The sequence below is a fragment of the Platalea leucorodia genome (genome assembly GCF_965183815.1).
Source record: "Platalea leucorodia genome assembly, chromosome: Z".
NCBI classification, from domain to species: domain Eukaryota; kingdom Metazoa; phylum Chordata; class Aves; order Pelecaniformes; family Threskiornithidae; genus Platalea; species Platalea leucorodia.
The window spans coordinates 10,536,645-10,554,280 of NC_138858.1; the positions used below are offsets into that span (position 1 = coordinate 10,536,645).

The 17,636-nt window shown below is 54.0% G+C and overlaps 2 protein-coding genes across 2 annotated transcripts; one reads left to right on the top strand and one right to left on the bottom strand.

The window, feature by feature from the left end:
* Window positions 1–302: 302 nt before the first annotated feature.
* Window positions 303–2,399, top strand: LOC309602181 (myogenesis-regulating glycosidase-like; the record flags this gene model as incomplete). The annotated part of the gene is made up of 1 exon (XM_082335568.1): window positions 303–2,399. The coding sequence occupies one exon, from the start codon at window positions 303–305 to the stop codon at window positions 2,397–2,399; it is 2,097 nt and encodes a 698-aa protein (XP_082191694.1).
* Window positions 2,400–6,307: 3,908 nt separating this feature from the next.
* On the bottom strand, window positions 6,308–11,853 carry LOC309602198 (myogenesis-regulating glycosidase-like). Its single transcript, XM_082335587.1, has one exon. The coding sequence runs from the start codon at window positions 11,753–11,755 to the stop codon at window positions 9,719–9,721; it is 2,037 nt and encodes a 678-aa protein (XP_082191713.1). The 5' UTR covers window positions 11,756–11,853; the 3' UTR covers window positions 6,308–9,718.
* Window positions 11,854–17,636: the final 5,783 nt, after the last annotated feature.

Here is a 17,636-nt window from a genome sequence, read left to right on the forward strand (position 1 = left end):
TCAGCCCAGCTGCCAGTGAACAGGCTGCCGCCGCACAGAGCAAAGCAAGCCAGAGCCGCAGAGCCAGGAAGGCTGCCGGGCTGCAAATGGGAGGTGAGGAGCTATGACGGTTAGCAAGATTTAATTGTTTTTTGGTGTTTATAACCCTCTGTTTCATGCAGTAACACTGCAGGTGTAAGTGGCCAGGCTTTGGAAAGGAGACTGTGATGACCTTCACGCAGCATCTGGGATTTTCTGTCCACCAGCTGGAGAAAAATTCAGCAGCAAAGTTTCTAACCAAGTGTTGACGTTGCCAAGGAGTCATGGACAGTCTGATTACCCACCGAATGGGAAAACATGGAAATGCTCAAAAGGGGGACACCAAAGAAACACATTTGCCTGAAAACATCACGGTGGTGAAGCAGAAGCCCGCCAAGGAGCTGAGGCCCATGCTGGGAGCCATCTTGCTGGGCCTCATCCTGTTCATTGCCGCAGTGGTGGCCTGGTGCTACTACACAGTGTCCCTGCGGAAGGCGGAGCGGCTCAAGACGGAGCTGATGGACCTGCGGGCGGACGGCTTCGTCATCAGGAACCAGCACGGGGAGGTGGTCTTCCGGCTGGCCTTCCGCTCGGGCAGCCTCGACCTGGAGTCGTGCTCCAAGGAGGGCGAGATTTTGAGCTGCACGCGGTCGGGCGGGGGGCCGCTCAACTTCTTCATCCAGACGGTGAAGCCCAAGGACACGGTGATGTGCTACCGCGTGCGCTGGGAGGAGCTGGCGGACGGCCCGGCGGTGGAGCACACCATGTTCTGGGAGGACGCCCACTGGTACGGGGGCTCGGAGATGAGCACCCAGCACTGGCCCATCCGCCTGGCCGGCTACCAGGAGCCCGTGCCCTATGTGACGAGCGACGTCTACTCTTTCCGCGACAGCTTTGGCGGCATCCTCGAGCGCTACTGGCTCTCCTCCAAGGCGGCGGCCATCAAGATCAACGACTCGGTGCCCTTCCACCTGGGCTTCAACGCCACCGAGCGCACCCTCTTCTTCCAGGCCCGCTACAAGGACTCTCCCTACAAGCCCCCGCCGGGGCAGCAGCCCTTCCCCGAGCTCAGCTACCGGGTCTGCGTGGGCTCCGACGTCACCTCCATCCACAAGTACATGGTGCGCCGCTACTTCAACAAGCCCTCCAAGATCCCCGCCGAGAACGCCTTCCGATACCCAATCTGGTCCACCTGGGCACTCTACAAAAAAGATATCAACCAGGACAAAGTTCTGGATTTTGCAAGAAACATTAAGAAGTACCATTTTAACTGCAGCCATATTGAAATTGATGACATGTACACACAAGCCTATGGGGACTTTGACTTTGACCCTGTCAAGTTCCCCAACGTGACGGAGATGTTTGCAAAACTGAGGGAAGATGGGTTTAAGGTCACCCTGTGGATTCATCCCTTCATACACACAGATTCCTCCAATTTTGGGGTGGGGATCGAGCGTCAGCTGTTCATCAAGGAGCCATCTGGGCGGCTGCCGGCCATGGTGGAGTGGTGGAACGGCATCGGGGCCGTCCTGGACTTCACCAACCCGGCGGCCCGGGACTGGTTCCAGAGCCACCTGCGCCAGCTCCGACACAAATATGGCATCTCGTCCTTCAAGTTCGACGCGGGTGAGACCAGCTACTTGCCCAAGCAGTTCAGCACCTTCCGCCCGCTCTCGGACCCCAGCATCTGGTCACGGCACTACACGGAGATGGCCATCCCCTTCTACGAGCTGGCCGAGGTGCGGGTGGGCTACCAGTCGCAGAACATCTCCTGCTTCTTCCGTATCATTGACCGTGACTCTGTCTGGGGCTATGAGCTTGGCCTCAAGTCCCTCATCCCCACAGTGCTCACCATCAGCATGCTGGGGTACCCATTTGTACTGCCAGATATGATTGGAGGAAACTTCCTCCCCAACAAGACAGATGGGGCAGTGGAGATCCCCGACCGGGAGCTGTACGTGCGGTGGCTGGAGCTGTCGGCCTTCATGCCCTCCATGCAGTTCTCCATCCCACCCTGGCTGTACGACAAGGAGGTGATAGAGATTGCGCAGAAGTTCACAGAGCTCCACGAGTCACTGGTGGCCCCGCTGCTGCTGGAGCTGGCCGGGGAGGTGACCGACACGGGCGACCCCATCATCCGTCCCATCTGGTGGATCTCGCCCCGCGACGAGGCCACTCACAGGATCGACTCCCAGTTCCTCATCGGGGACACCCTCATGGTGGCCCCTGTCCTGGAGATGGGCAAGCAGGAGCGCGATGTCTACCTGCCAGCGGGCAAGTGGCGCAGCTACAAGGGGGAGCTGTTTGAGAAGACGCCGGTGCTGCTCACGGACTATCCTGTTGACCTGGACGAAGTCGCCTATTTCCTCTGGGTTTCCTAACAGGCTCCTCCATTACCTACTGCAATGGTCTCAGGGATTAATGAACCAATGACTTTAATGACCTGGGAATGTTAATAGTTTTTAAAGTAGAAATACTTCAGTATGAAATTCAAAGAAAACACTGTGACCTCTGTTTTGTGTAGCAAGTGCTGTAGAATAACTTACTTACTTATTAAAATACATTGGATGGCTGACTTAGTTATTGCAGTATGACAAATACAACGTATAGAAACACAGTCTCTGCTCGTAATCTTTTCCCAGCAAGAAATGCCATGCATTCTTCTGGTTTACAAAGGAAATTACATGGACTCCTTTGTTACCCAGTTTCACAGCTGATCCTTTGAGATATTTATAATTTCATTTACTTAGTGAAGGAGGCAGTTGCACCAGAATTCTTTTTTTACAAAAAACAGTCTGTGATTACCCTGAAGAGGAAGGCACCCCATTTTCAGCCTGCATGTCAGATGGGTGCTGATGCCAGAGCAAGGGGAGTTGGCATTTCCTATGGCTTGAGCTATTGGAGCAAGGAGAAAGAAGCTATAGCACTTGCTAATGGTGTGGCAACCATTCCCCCCCTTTTACTGGAAGTAATTAAGAACTGTGTCTGTGGTGTGGATTCAGCCAAGCCTGTAAGCATGTGGTAAAAATCTCATGGCCGTCAAGATTAAAACCTAGCAGCAAGTCATGCATGGGTTAGGACCTAATAGGATGCATGTGTGTTTTGGGTTGACATTTAGAGCCAAAGGGTGCAATCCATCAGGTCCCAGGAGAGGACTTGGCCGTCATCCTCCTGAGAAAACTCAGACAATTAACAAACTAGCCCAAGTGCCCTCCTGCCTCAGTTTCCCCATGGAAAATGTCCTCCCATGCCACCAGCTGTGTTGATGGATTTCCTTGTCCATGAGCCATCATCCTTCTACCCATGGAGGTGTCTTCTCCTGGGAGAAAGCATCTCAGCAGCACCCTCAGACTTGGGGTAGACAGGCTGGCTGTGAAATGCTCTCCACTTTTGGTCCAATCTTCCTTGTTTTTCAGCAAAGAGAAGTTTAAAGATGACATGACTAAGCAGTTTAGGAGACTCCTGGGGTCTCCGGGCTGCAATGCCCCTTCCCAAAGTGAGAGACTGATTCATTTGTAAAAAGAAAAGTAAACAGGGGCTGGAGAACATTGCACTCACTCCAGATCTGGTTTGGTGCTCAGGTGAAGCAGTCCCAAAACCGGCTCAGATCGCCATCACCCATCATGGGTCTATTGTGCAACAGGGACCCTGCATGGCCACAGTGGCACAAGAGCAGTGTCAAGTGGGATGAGCCAGAACATCTTCTAGATGCCCCTGAAGATGCTTAAGATGCAGTAATGCTATCACTGGTGTGGCAATGGGAAGGGAACCCCCCCCTTCAATCTAGGGATGTGAAAGGGAAAACAATGCTCAGTCTCACAGCGGTGTTCAGGGTTAACAGACCATCTCTGTGTCCTTACCATGGGCTTTCTCCCACTCCAGGATAGTGGTTTCCACTGATGTATGTCCCCTGGGGACGAGAAAGTATTTCTGAATGCTTTCTCTTTCAGTTGCTGCTTTGAAGCTCCAAGGGGTCTCTGACAGCTGGGCTTGGGGCAACCAGAGGGTCCCAGGGGGCCCCAGCAAAACTCCTCTGGCTGTTGTTGAAGCAAGAAAAACTTTCTGAAAAACTGATGCCCACAGTGCTGGGGAGAGGTGGGAGAGCCAGGCTCCAGCCCCCTTATACCGCACCTCTGCCCCTATAATCAGCATGCTCTGTATGCACACACACGGCTCTGCTGCCCGCCTGCATCACGGGCTGGGGGAAAAAAAATGGCATCACTGAGACTTTCTGCAAACTCTGGGGATGATATGAGCTGCCTGGTAGCATTTGGATGCAAAAATTTGTCCCCCAAATCCCCATCCCTTTCCAGTCTTTCCCCCAGTGCCTTTCCCTCCTGGCCAGCCAAGACACAGGGAGCCACAAGGAACCGGTGCCGGAGGCATCCTGCGAGGACATGGCACCGCGGCCGCCTCTCTGCACCCTCCTGCCATGCCGGGGCTGTGAGCTGCCAGAGGGACATCTTGTTTGCCTTGCTAAGCTTTGGTCCTGATTGGTTTTTTGCACTCCCAGTGCCGAGCCAGAGCTGTTTGCTGGAGGTCCTGGTGACATGAGACTCTCCCCCAGCCCACTACTCACCCCAGGCTGCCTGTTTTTTGCGGGGGGAGTTTATTGCCCTTAATCTTTGATGATCGCTGAGCTGAAACCCACCCAGCCCCGCTGGCAAAAAATAATAAGAAAATAAATAAAAATCTGTGCTTTTCTCTACTTAGCCTCTGGGATTTTGTGTCAGCACAGACCACCTTTATGGCTCTCCCGATGCGAGGGATCTGCAGGCTGGCAGCTCCTGCCTGTTTCCGGATGAGCTGCAATTGAGGAGGTTGTTTTTTTCCTGAGGCTGCCAGCCTGGCCATGTGCCCGAAGGTTCTCTGCTGCTGTCAGCTTGTCCTTTCACCACGGTCCTCCCCAGCCTTGGGCTCTGCCTTCCTGCCTGTTGTTTTTTTCTTATTTTAATAAAAGCCATGATTTCGGGCAGGGACGGACATGCTCGCAGCCAGGATCTCATAGGTCAGCATCCACTGCTCTGCTGTCACCCATAGGCACCTCCTTGAAATCTGCTTTGAAACGAATTGGGCTTTTTCTGTAGCCCCACTGAGGTTTGGACTTTGCCATTAACACTCCTCCCTGTGCTGTACACAGCTGTGGACATGTTTTCAAGCACCGCCACTTAGCTGGGACCCAGCACAGAGCAGACCCCACTTGCTGTCCCCATGTACCCGGCGAGCCTCACACCCCCGCCCTGCACACAGCAACAGCTTTTGGGAGGCTGGAAACCGAAACCAAAACCAAAACCAAAACCAAACCCACCAATTCCAGGGAGGACTCCTGCATTATTGAGGATTTGCTGCAAGGCTGCAAGTGCTGCAAGCTGCCAACCTGCCCCCAGGTCTCCAGCCAGAGCCAGCTTCACCCCTACCATGTGAGCGTCAGCCGAGTGTGTGGATGCCGCTCGCACCCAAGGGAGAAGGCAAAGGAAAGGCATTGGGAAAATGTCTTTTATTGCAAAAAGAGCAAATCGAAGTCCCTCTCATTCCTCAAGCCAAGCCGCATGTGCGGGCCAGTGCTAGTGATGCCCGGGTGCCACAAGGCCGGCTGTGGTTTGTACAGTAACAATGGGAAGGGCAGGAAAAACATTGTATGGGTGGCATGGGGCAAGGCAAGCTGCTAAACAAGTTTCACATGCTCCATTTCTGGCAATCCCATAGCCACAAACATCTACTCCATCCCCGTCCCGGCCGTCAGCACCATCTGGAAAGGGGGACCCCAGGGGCAGTGGGGACAGCCAGGGCCCAGACAGACCTTCTGGAGTACCCAAGGGAAGCCAAGAGCAGGCTCCTCTTCTTCAGTGCCTGAAAACAGTCCTGAAGCATGTGTTCTCTGAGAGCAGGGTAGATCAGCAAACCCCCCAGAGTCGGTGTCGGTAGGTCCTCTTTGGGCGGATGTCAGCAGAAACAGGGGCACAACGGTCTGGTCCCCACCCCTGGGGGTGGACGCAGCATCAGGGTTTGCCTGGACATGGTCTTCTCTAGGCCAGCCCTAAGGCACCGCTATTCCCTTTGCTGTCAGGACCCAAGGGAGGGCAATCTGTGATCCAGTGGGTCACCTCCATATCCCCATCTCCTGCCAACACTGCAAACGCAAGAGTGGGGTGGCTGCCAGATCTTCCCTTTAAAACATACATCAAAGCTGCAGGCTGCAAGCTTTAAATAAACCAACAATCTCATCTCTGATTTCAGTGAAGTCTAGGGTGAAAAAAAGCCCCAAATCTGCCTGAACCACCAGCCCCACGTACTTGGTACAGATGGACATAGTTAAACTTCCTTTTGTTTTCCAAAATTTTATATCAATCAAGGCAATTCATGTTACAGTTCTGTCTTCATAACAATTAAGAATTAGAAAAGTGGTTAAAAACAAACCCACCAGCATTACAGTCCGACACAGGACAGCATGTGCAAACACAAGCATCCAGAAAACCTGACACACGACAGTGCAAGCTTCAAAATTCAATCACACAGGCATCACGTTGACCTGCTGCTCAGCCACAATCAGCTGTTGGCTGGGGTCGAAAAGGCTGAATCCAACTCCCAAACCTGTTTTGGGGCTTTTCTTTGGCTGAGTCCAACTAAACCCTGCTTTGGCCAGTGACCCATGGTGTAAACCAAAGAAATCTCCCTAGCAGCAGTTCCCAAGGTGTCTGGGCACAGAGTGCTTGTCCTAGAGGTCCTCGAGTCCTGCAGTGCTACAGTGTAGTGTTCGAAATAGTGTTTTTGGTAAAAAGTTGGATGGAAAGGGCACCTAGCCTGTGAGATAGCTTGCGGCAGCACTGCTGAGTCTGTCCCCAACATGCGGCAAGGCTTGGTGCCATGGACCCGCAGAGAGCCACCAATATGGACCTGCTCTTCAGCATCATCCCTTATATCCACCCAACAGCCTTACCTTTCTCCTAGCTGGAGCACTAAATAGCCATGGCCACTTATGCCCTAACTACAGCATTTAGAAAAATAAGGGTACTCTTACCCACTTATTCGTATAGTTAAATAAAACTTTGATAATAAAATCCTTTTTTTTGAGGGGAGGGGAAGGAAGACAGTGTGTCTAATGGAGAATTTCCTCTATAACCTTCCTGACAGCACCTAAAACCACTGTAATAAGATTGAAGGCACTCACTCAGCTGCTCCCAGCCTTTTAATAATAAAGCAATACTAACAGGAATGCTGTGTTCCTCTTCATGTAGCCTCACCCCTTACTAGTGAGGGATGTGGTGAGTGGCACAGTGGAGACAGGGGACGAGAAGACAGCAACATCTCCTGGTCAAGCTGGGATGCTTTCCATGAAGTCCCGTGCCAAGGATCCCACTTCTTCACTGGCAGCTGAGCCGTGCAGCAACATCTCCTCCACCCAATGACTCCCATGCCAAGGGAGGACAAGTATTTCACAAGCAAAGGTTGAAAGGGAAGAGCTGGAAACCCTCAAACCATGGCCTTTATGCATTTCTGGGGCTGGACAAGCCCCCTCCGCACCGCGTCCTCCTTGCAGGCTGTGGTCAGACTCATTTCCAGGAGCTCCTCACCTTCACCTCCACCCTCCAGTCCAAGGGCCAAATCCTGCCAGTGCCCTGACAACTGATGCTGGGTCTCCAGGATTAACTCCTTGCCAGAAGGTGTCTGTAACTTGTAACATAACCATTATTTGCACTGGTGGCAGGAAACAAACCCGAGTCCTTCGCGGTTAAAAGCCACAAGAAACAGGCTTTGGGACATGCTTGTGCTCCAGCTGGACAGGGACCTATAAGGCTCCCCTGCATCTCATTTTGAGGCTGAAACACCAAATTATGCAGGGCAGATTCATACCTGAAGGGATGCTCCAAAGAGTCCATCAATCTGGACTCCCTTACTTCCTTCCTAACTGTAAAAGCACTTCAGATTTTTCCCCAAACATCTACATTTCCACTCCTGGACCCCATCACAACCCCCAGGCTTAATGCATCTCCTTTTCTGCCTCCTGCAAAGCCCAGTGGCAGAAGATGGTCTTTGAGAAAGATCCTCGCTGGTACCCAACCCTACCCAAAGCACAGCACCATCTCCCTGGGTGGCAGACTCCTGCTGGACCCATGCTCAGCTAAGACAAAATCCCATGAGAAACCCTGCAGATGCTGAGCTTTCCTTGGCTGGCCGTAGCCTGGGCAGGGTGCCCCAAACCTTCCCAGCCAATGCAGTTCAATTCTGCAGAAGCTCATTAAAAAATCAGGGGCTGAAACACGCTCCCAAGCAGGGCACAGCCAGGAATGTCCTGCCCTGGGGAGGAAAGCTACCAGACTTCAATCCTGTTTGCTCTGTCTCGGAGTGGAGGTTGCCCACAGCTCTCTGTAAATGCATCTTCCCATCCAAAACCAAATGGGAAAGCTGGGAAAGAGGCATCTCTGCAGCTCCATCCCAGCTGCCAGGGACTTGGGGTGCAGGACCACATCACGCCGTGTCCCCTCCAGAAGCCTCTGACAGCAACCCACCTCCAGCACCACAGATGCTGCCTGAGGAAGGCCCCTAATTCTCCAGGGGAGAGAGGAGGGCTGCTTCAGAAAAATCCTCAACAAAATCATCACCTCTAACTGCGACCTGAGATGGAGATGGGTATTAGGTTAATTTCATGGTAGATGAGAACATTTCTGCTGGCACAGAGCCATCAGTGCAAAAGCCGGTGTTTTCCACCCACCGGCAAGCCGGCTAGCAGCAAACATCACCATCAATCCAAGACACGCGCCGCTCGCGGGAACCGGCTGTTCCCGGGGAAGTGCCGCATGTACTTCTTGAGAACGGCTTTGCTCCAGGCAGTCCTTCTGCCAGCAACAAACCTGAAAGTTCATCTGTCCTTAAAAATCAAAAGGGATGATATCAGCAGGATAATCATGTAACGAAGTGGGGCCATAGATGCTTTAAAAAGACTAAAGGGGCATGCTGGTGTGGACGGCACTGCTGTAGGAAATCTCAACACCCAAGGCAAAACACACAGGCAAGTGCGTTGCAGAGGGTGTTAAATGGGTGAGGAGGTGGGATGCAGCTGCCCCAGCAAGTGATACACAGCCCATACAGTTAAAATACCTGGACATCACTCGAGTAGCCTGGCCCGCCTGGTACCCGGGAAAGCAGGAGCATGGGGCAACTGTTAGTCCAGTGCCACACTAGACCAAAGGGGGAAAAAACCATATGTGTATATATAGGTATCTCTGGTTTGTTTTCTGCTCTTAAAAAAGTCCTTTTAAATATATTTGCCATATTATAAAACCTAAGGCAGGCTGTGCTGTAGCAACCCTCCCACGTCACACGCCCCCATGCCCAGCACTGGGTGCTCCCACGGGACCAGAAATGCTCCCACTGGCACTAACAAACCTCCACCTCTTGAAATCCTTGGGAATTGAAAAGGTATTGAGTTTACTACGTGTCTGCAGACAGACTGACAAGTCCTTCATGACCTATACAGAGAAAATTCTGCCTACCGTAACCCAACCGGAGTCTCCTATCTGCCCCAAATTAAAATAAAAAATAACCCGCCCTCCAAATAAAAAAAAAATTACCCCAAGGACAGTGAAGTCTATTTAATTCCTGTCCTTATCCCCAGTCGGAAATGAAATGTGCAATTAGAATTATTATCTGTTACAAAGTCCTAGGTAAGGCATGGTTGTCCCAAAACTAATGGAGGAGCCTGTTAGGAAACCCAGAGGAAATAGGCGACTTCGTCCAGGTCAACAGGATAGTCCGTGAGCAGCACCGGCGTCTTCTCAAACAGCTCCCCCTTGTAGCTGCGCCACTTGCCCGCTGGCAGGTAGACATCGCGCTCCTGCTTGCCCATCTCCAGGACAGGGGCCACCATGAGGGTGTCCCCGATGAGGAACTGGGAGTCGATCCTGTGAGTGGCCTCGTCGCGGGGCGAGATCCACCAGATGGGACGGATGATGGGGTCGCCCGTGTCGGTCACCTCCCCGGCCAGCTCCAGCAGCAGCGGGGCCACCAGTGACTCGTGGAGCTCTGTGAACTTCTGCGCAATCTCTATCACCTCCTTGTCGTACAGCCAGGGTGGGATGGAGAACTGCATGGAGGGCATGAAGGCCGACAGCTCCAGCCACCGCACGTACAGCTCCCGGTCGGGGATCTCCACTGCCCCATCTGTCTTGTTGGGGAAAAAATTCCCCCCAATCATGTCAGCAGATATGAAGGGGTACCCCAGCATGCTGATGGTGAGCACTGTGGGGATGAGGGACTTGAGGCCAAGCTCATAGCCCCAGACAGAGTCACGGTCAATGATACGGAAGAAGCAGGAGATGTTCTGCGACTGGTAGCCCACCCGCACCTCGGCCAGCTCGTAGAAGGGGATGGCCATCTCCGTGTAGCGCCGTGACCAGATGCTGGGGTCCGAGAGCGGGCGGAAGGTGCTGAACTGCTTGGGCAAGTAGCTGGTCTCACCCGCGTCGAACTTGAAGGACGAGATGCCATATTTGTGTCGGAGCTGGCGCAGGTGGCTCTGGAACCAGTCCCGGGCCGCCGGGTTGGTGAAGTCCAGGATGGCCCCGATGCCGTTCCACCACTCCACCATGGCCGGCAGCCGCCCAGATGGCTCCTTGATGAACAGCTGACGCTCGATCCCCACCCCAAAATTGGAGGAATTGTAGTTTATGAAAGGGTGAGTCCACAGGGTGACCTTAAACCCATCTTCCCTCAGTTTTGCAAACATCTCCGTCACGTTGGGGAACTTGACAGGGTCAAAGTCAAAGTCCCCATAGGCTTGTGTGTACATGTCATCAATTTCAATATGGCTGCAGTTAAAACGGTACTTCTTGATCTTTTCGGCAAATCGCAAGAGTTTGTCCTGGTCAATATTATTCTTGTAGAGTGCCCAGGTGGACCAGATCGGGTATCGGAAGGCGTTCTCGGCGGGGATCTTGGAGGGCTTGTTGAAGTAGCGGCGCACCATGTACTTGTGGATGGAGGTGACGTCGGAGCCCACGCAGACCCGGTAGCTGAGCTCGGGGAAAGGCTGCTGCCCCGGCGGGGGCTTGTAGGGAGAGTCCTTGTAGCGGGCCTGGAAGAAGAGGGTGCGCTCGGTGGCGTTGAAGCCCAGGTGGAAGGGCACCGAGTCGTTGATCTTGATGGCCGCCGCCTTGGAGGAGAGCCAGTAGCGCTCGAGGATGCCGCCAAAGCTGTCGCGGAAAGAGTAGACGTCGCTCGTCACATAGGGCACGGGCTCCTGGTAGCCGGCCAGGCGGATGGGCCAGTGCTGGGTGCTCATCTCCGAGCCCCCGTACCAGTGGGCGTCCTCCCAGAACATGGTGTGCTCCACCGCCGGGCCGTCCGCCAGCTCCTCCCAGCGCACGCGGTAGCACATCACCGTGTCCTTGGGCTTCACCGTCTGGATGAAGAAGTTGAGCGGCCCCCCGCCCGACCGCGTGCAGCTCAAAATCTCGCCCTCCTTGGAGCACGACTCCAGGTCGAGGCTGCCCGAGCGGAAGGCCAGCCGGAAGACCACCTCCCCGTGCTGGTTCCTGATGACGAAGCCGTCCGCCCGCAGGTCCATCAGCTCCGTCTTGAGCCGCTCCGCCTTCCGCAGGGACACTGTGTAGTAGCACCAGGCCACCACTGCGGCAATGAACAGGATGAGGCCCAGCAAGATGGCTCCCAGCATGGGCCTCAGCTCCTTGGCGGGCTTCTGCTTCACTGGCGTAAAGTTCTCGGGCAGGAAGGTGTACATGGTGCTCTCGTTTATCTAGCGCTTTTTGCAGAGGAGTGGGAAGGACGATCTTTTTGCAGCAAGTCTGGGGCTCTCAGCAGAAGACAAAGGACTGTTAGGAGAGTTCCCACCTCCACCAAGTCCCGGCACACCCGTCTCTGAAAAACGAAGAGGATATAAATAGTCTCAGAAGAATCTCTGAATCAAGGGACCGCTTGTCATCCCTTTGCCGACTCCATTTCAGCAGCTCCCCCTGCCCCCCCGCTGCTGGGCTGCGACGTGCCAGGTGCTGTACACCGCGTACCAGACAACATCTCCAATTACCCGGGGCGGAGAACACGTGCGGAGAACAGCCTGAGCCCCGCATGGAGAACAACCCCAGGGCAATAAGGGCCAAATCGTTGCCATAATTAATTTTTGAGGGGGGGTAAGATGTTCAGCGAGGCAGGAGCAGAGACTGGGAGGGGGTAGGAGGAGGTTAGCAGGAGCTGGATTAGCCCACTGACAGTATCTTTAAGGGACAGGGCTAATTAAGAGCCATAAAAGACACCACGTAATGAATTCCAGGCAGCCGCTCCTAATTTTAATCAAACTGCCTCCCTGGCAGATTTAACTCAGCTCATCCGCAGCACTGTCCCCTCTCAATCCCCTGTGTGTCCCGGCTGCTCCAGCCCGGGGATGCTTTGCAGCGAAGGTGAGTAAATCCCAGCTTCTCTGCAGCCCCCGGATGGCCAAATGGGGCTGGGGTACCAGCAGCTCATGGCTGCTTTTGGGGTGCACAAAGGGGATATGCTGCACAGCAAAGCACAGCTGCGGGAGGTACCGCACCAGCAGCCCCAGGTGGGAGGAGAGCGGCTCGCTCCTGCCATGCACCCAGACCCCTGCGACATCTCCGAGCAGAAGAAAGGCTAATTTGCTTGGGACTGAGCGGTGCAGGGCCTCAAAAGGGTTCTTCCTCCATCCAGCACGGCCCCAGGCTGTGTTTCGGCTCCAGCCCGCTCCCCCCTGTGCGGCCCCAGGGAAGTGGGCTGCGCCAAGAGCCTAATGGCTTTTCCTTGGCCACAGGCTGGCTGGGCTCGGCCAAGCACAGCGCTGGGGATCCAGAGGGGAAAAGTAAAGTAAGGACATGGAAGAGTGAGAAACAAACCCAGCTGCCGGAGGAGCAGGGGAAGGAGAGGAGCTGCAGAGCCGCAGACCAGCTGGCCAGTACCTGCCTAGCGCCAGCAAACAAGGGCACGCCATCTCCTCCCCAAGCACCGGGGCTGTAAGCCTGCCAGCTCTGGGCAAATTGAAAAAAAAACCCTCTTTTTGGGCATGAATGAAGCTGGTTGCAGAGAATCCCTCTAAAGGGGTTGTTTTCTTTTTAAAAAAAAGAAAAAGATCCAAAATGAAATACTGAACCCTCTCCCTGCCGCAGGCATGACAAGCCAGAGCACATTTTCCCATTTTCCTCTGCACCTTGGACAGATCTTTCTCCCCAGAAAAAGATGGTAAAAGCAGAAAGGGGTCCTGAGCATCACCTGAGCATCACTGCTCCACTACGGGGATGCCTAGATGTAAACCCAGAGTGGCACCTGGGTATGGGCTCCACAAAACATACAGCATTTTATATTCGTCTTGCAGCGCGTATTGGGCCAGACCTCGCCGCTCAGGGAACTTTTTCATTGCCGGTCGGGTCATTTTAACCTTCCCCTGGGAGCTGATAACTTTCTAGGCTGCCAGTTGCTTTAAATGGGATTACGGCGGCATTAGGAAGCGATTAGCCTGAACGGGCGATAGGTTTAGCTAAACAACTTGTCCCACAGCCAAGTCCCACGGAGCCCTCGCTGGCTGCTGGGGAGCTTCGGCACGGGATGGAGGCGGCTCCAACCACCCCGACTGTGTCACCCAGGGCCAGATCCTGCACCCCAGGAATGGGGTCCTCAGCCACCGGCACGTGTGATGTGGGGGTGCCTGAGCCCAGCAAAGATGAGGCAATAAAGGCAGAGAGGAAACAGTGGTGGGAAGTTGCTGTGCTTGGGATAAACATTCACCCCCTCTATCAACCCCTCCTTGGGTGAAGCAGTGCAGGATTGTACTGGGGATGGCGGGGCGAGGAGGTTTGCAGAAGGGTCTCGGCCAAAAGCAGCACAGCTGAGCAATGCCACAAGTGGCAGGATGCTTCTGGAAATACAGGCGGGTATGCTGAGCCCAAACAAGCTCCCTCCCTCTCGGCACTGGGAATTTTTGGGATGCCAGCGAGGGAGACGCAAATACCTATCAGCACCAGAGACATGCCTGTGTCCCATGCATGCCTTATCTGGGGACTGCAGATCTCAAGGGGCGAGAAAATAAAATGCAGCTGCCCATTGAGTGGCTCTCACAAATTATTTGAGAAAAGAATTTTAAAACATTTTCACATTTTCTGAAAAAGAAAGAGGAAATAAATGGTGTTTTCTTTCCCAGCTCTCATTTAGGGTTTTTAGCCCAAGACATGGCTGATGATAACTCTGCGGGGACAGCCACCTCCTCACTACATGTAAAATTGACAGCAGCTCCCATGGCTTTCGGGAGTTTCTGGATTTCCATCTCCCTTTCAGGAGGCCGGTTTATTATTTATGAACTACTTCGAAGCTGCTCTATTTTTAGGCTGTTTCTTTCTTTTCCCCCCATGGGCTGGAGCTCACGACATATACGAAGGAGCCATCACTGCTGCTGCCAGTAAAGAAATAATGTGTTTTTTAAGAAACGTTTTGCAGCCTTTTGTGGCCCTTGGACACTGATCTGCTTCAAAGGGATGTGCAAGCCAGGTGTCCAAGCTGTGGATTTAATCCTGCTCTGGTCGCTCTGGCTGGGCCAGGATCAAACCCCTGTGGCTGTCCTGGGCTGACGGACATCACCCGCTCAGGTACCACTCCAACAAAGGTGCTGAGAAGGTGTTCGCAGGCATTGCCCAGCACACCCGCAGGCCAGGGAGGTCTCTGAAAACAGGATGTCACTCTGTGCCCATCTGGCCCCTCTCTTTTTCTGCCTCATTAACAAATTGTGCGTTCTCCAGCAGGTGATTTGGCTCCGTCCCAGATGAGAGGTAAGTCTCCCAAGCACCCCGGAGACAACGCCCGCCACCTCGCACTCAGGAGCCGCAGCCTGCAGAGGTGCCTGCTCATGCAAAGCCTGTTTCGACATTTTTTCTGGAATGCAAACTTGTTATTTTGCTCCAAGATGACATTGTAGTGACCTTTAAACTCCTCAAAAGAAAAAAAAGAAAACGGGAAGGGAGGTTGTCAAAGCCAAACAGCATGTTTGCAGCTTGCTGTGCTGAAGCTCCCCAGCTGACCCAAAACAAAGCTTGTTCTTCCTGTTCTGTGGAAGCAGCAAGTCGTCTTGCCTCAACTCGAGATGAAAGCAAAACATCTGAGGAGGACACACTTTATGGAGTAAAAATAAAAATCCATTTTTTGACCGCTTCTATTTTTACCAACACCGACGCTAACCACGGGCTGCGAGACCCACAGCACCACTAACCCCAGCAACTTTGCAATTAGGGCATTCGTTTAAAGAGGGTCAATAACATTTAACTGGTCTCTATTGCCCTGGTGGGGTCCGGTCTGAACCACGCCAGGGGCCAAGCTCATGCCAGGGACACACACCAATTTCCCATGCCGGGATGCCGGGAAACCCTCCCCTCCGGTGCAAGGTGCTGCCGCCTCCTCCCCAAACATCTTGGCAGGAGTCGAGCTAAGGAAACACCACAGATTTCACCAGGAGGTTATTTCCAACCCCATAAAAGAGCAGGGAATTAGGATGGCAAATTAAGGGGGAAATTACTTCTCTGCAAAACAGCTGCAGGGGGGAAAAAAGCCTCCACATGCAGGGTTCTGGCTCTGCTCTGCAACCCTCCCGCGGGGGACCAGCCCTGCCAAAGGGACTTCGCAAACCTGAGATGGGAGACGAGCAAACCTCTCCTGGGGGTTTAATTTCCCTTGGAGAGGTCTGCAGCAGCACTGGAGTTCTCTGGAGGGATTTCTGGAGTCATAAAGGGTGAAATCACCATCCCAGCTGCTTGGCGCTGATGGGAGCGGGTGGGACAGGCAGAGGCACCCAGCGACAGCGCTGGCACAGGGGACAGGGCTGCTCCCCACAGACCCTGGTCCCCCCCACAGATTAGAGGCACCGATTCCTTCCCTAGCCCTGCACAGCCACCCGCAGGGATCCCCCCGGACACCGCACCGGATCACCCCGGGGACCTGGGTTTATTTCTGCGGCGCACAAGCCACCCCGGGGTGAATATGGGTGGCACAGACCTCCGGCCCCTGTGCCAGAGCAGCAGCTCTGCCTTAGCGGGACAGGGACAGACCCCTGCCTTCACCGTCCCGGCTGTGGTCACAGCAGGGACAGACATGCTGCCCAGCCCCAGGGGCTCGGGGAAAGGCTATGGCTGGGGGGGGGGCCTCTGCACTGCCTGCGAAGAGAACAGACGCTTGCTGTTCGGGCTGCTGCCTCCGTGGCAAGACACAGCAGCAAATTCCCCACAGCACCCGGCTGTCAGATATGGACAGCACCAGCCAGGAGGCAGCTCATCCCGCCGGGGGCACGGTGCTGGTATCGGTACTCACCCATCCATTGCCTCCCGCAGATCCCTGCCTGCTGCCTGGCTCCGCTGCAGATGGCTTTTTAGTCTCCTAAAATACAAGCTCTGCTATGTCTCCATGTCCCTGGCAGTTTCGTCCTCTCCATCGCGCAAGGGTGTTTTGGGGCTACGAGCCGGCTGCGCGCTGAGCAGCATGTGTCCGCGGGCAGGAGGAGGGGATCCAGCACGTCACCGGTGTTTTCTCAGGCACCGTGATGGATGCGTGAGCAGCCAACCCTCCGGCCGGGGCGTGCTTGAGGCGGTGGCGCCCGGCCAAGAGGCAGCTGCCGCAGGCATCGTGGTGGCACGAAAGGCGCGAGCTTGGCCAAGCCTCGGCTCCCGGAGTCGCGGGCTTCAGGCTGGCATCTCCCCTCCCTGCCAGGTGAGCGGGAAGGGCCAGTGAAGGCTTCTCCCCTCCTGCATTTGCAGGGTCTCCAGAATCAGAAAGCAAAATAAAAACCAACCCAGGGTTTGTTTTTTTTTTCCTTCCCCAAGTCTTGTGATTTTAAGCAGAGTCATGATTCAGCAGAGTAACGAGGCTGCCTTGAGCAAAAAGAAACAAGCAGCCCCACCGCTGCCAGCTGGTTCGTAAGCCAGGATTAAACAGCACTGGGCACCCAGGGGATAAATCCCAAATCCAAGGGGGCCATGTGAATACAGAGCTCATCTGCAAAGTGCAGACACACTGCCAGCACCTCACTCCATCTGTAAGAGCAGACAGGAGATTTGAAGCTGTGGCATTAGCTCTGCCCAGCCTTAAATACTTTCAACTATATTGCAGGAATTGTCACTTTACAGCCCAGTTATGTCCCTTAAAGCTGCCAGTGTCGAGTGATGCTCCAAACCCATTTAGACACCTCATCCAGTGTCCGGCCATGAATACAAAAAAGCCACTGGGAGTCAATTCTGGCAGCAGATGACTTAATATTTAACACACCTGACAATTCCCCCTTTACAACATCGTCTGTCTTTGCTCTTCACCCTGTGCTAATTAGCGAGATGAAGTTTTAATAAGCTGGGTTTTCACTTTAACCCTGCACACCACTTCTGGTGCTGCCGGCTCATGACAAAACCATGACCGAGGGCTCTTGCTTTCCTCTGCCTGGAGGCACATCACAGCGCCTGAATTTGCCTGAGCTGCAAAGATTTGTGGAGACTTTAAAGCAAAGTGAGCTCTCCTGGTCCACTTGCATCAAAGTCCATTGGACAGGTGGGAGAGAAAGCTCCGGTGCTCTCCCTTCAAGGACGTCTGTGTGTCCACCTTGGAGATATCCTACAGCCCCTGGGGGAGCT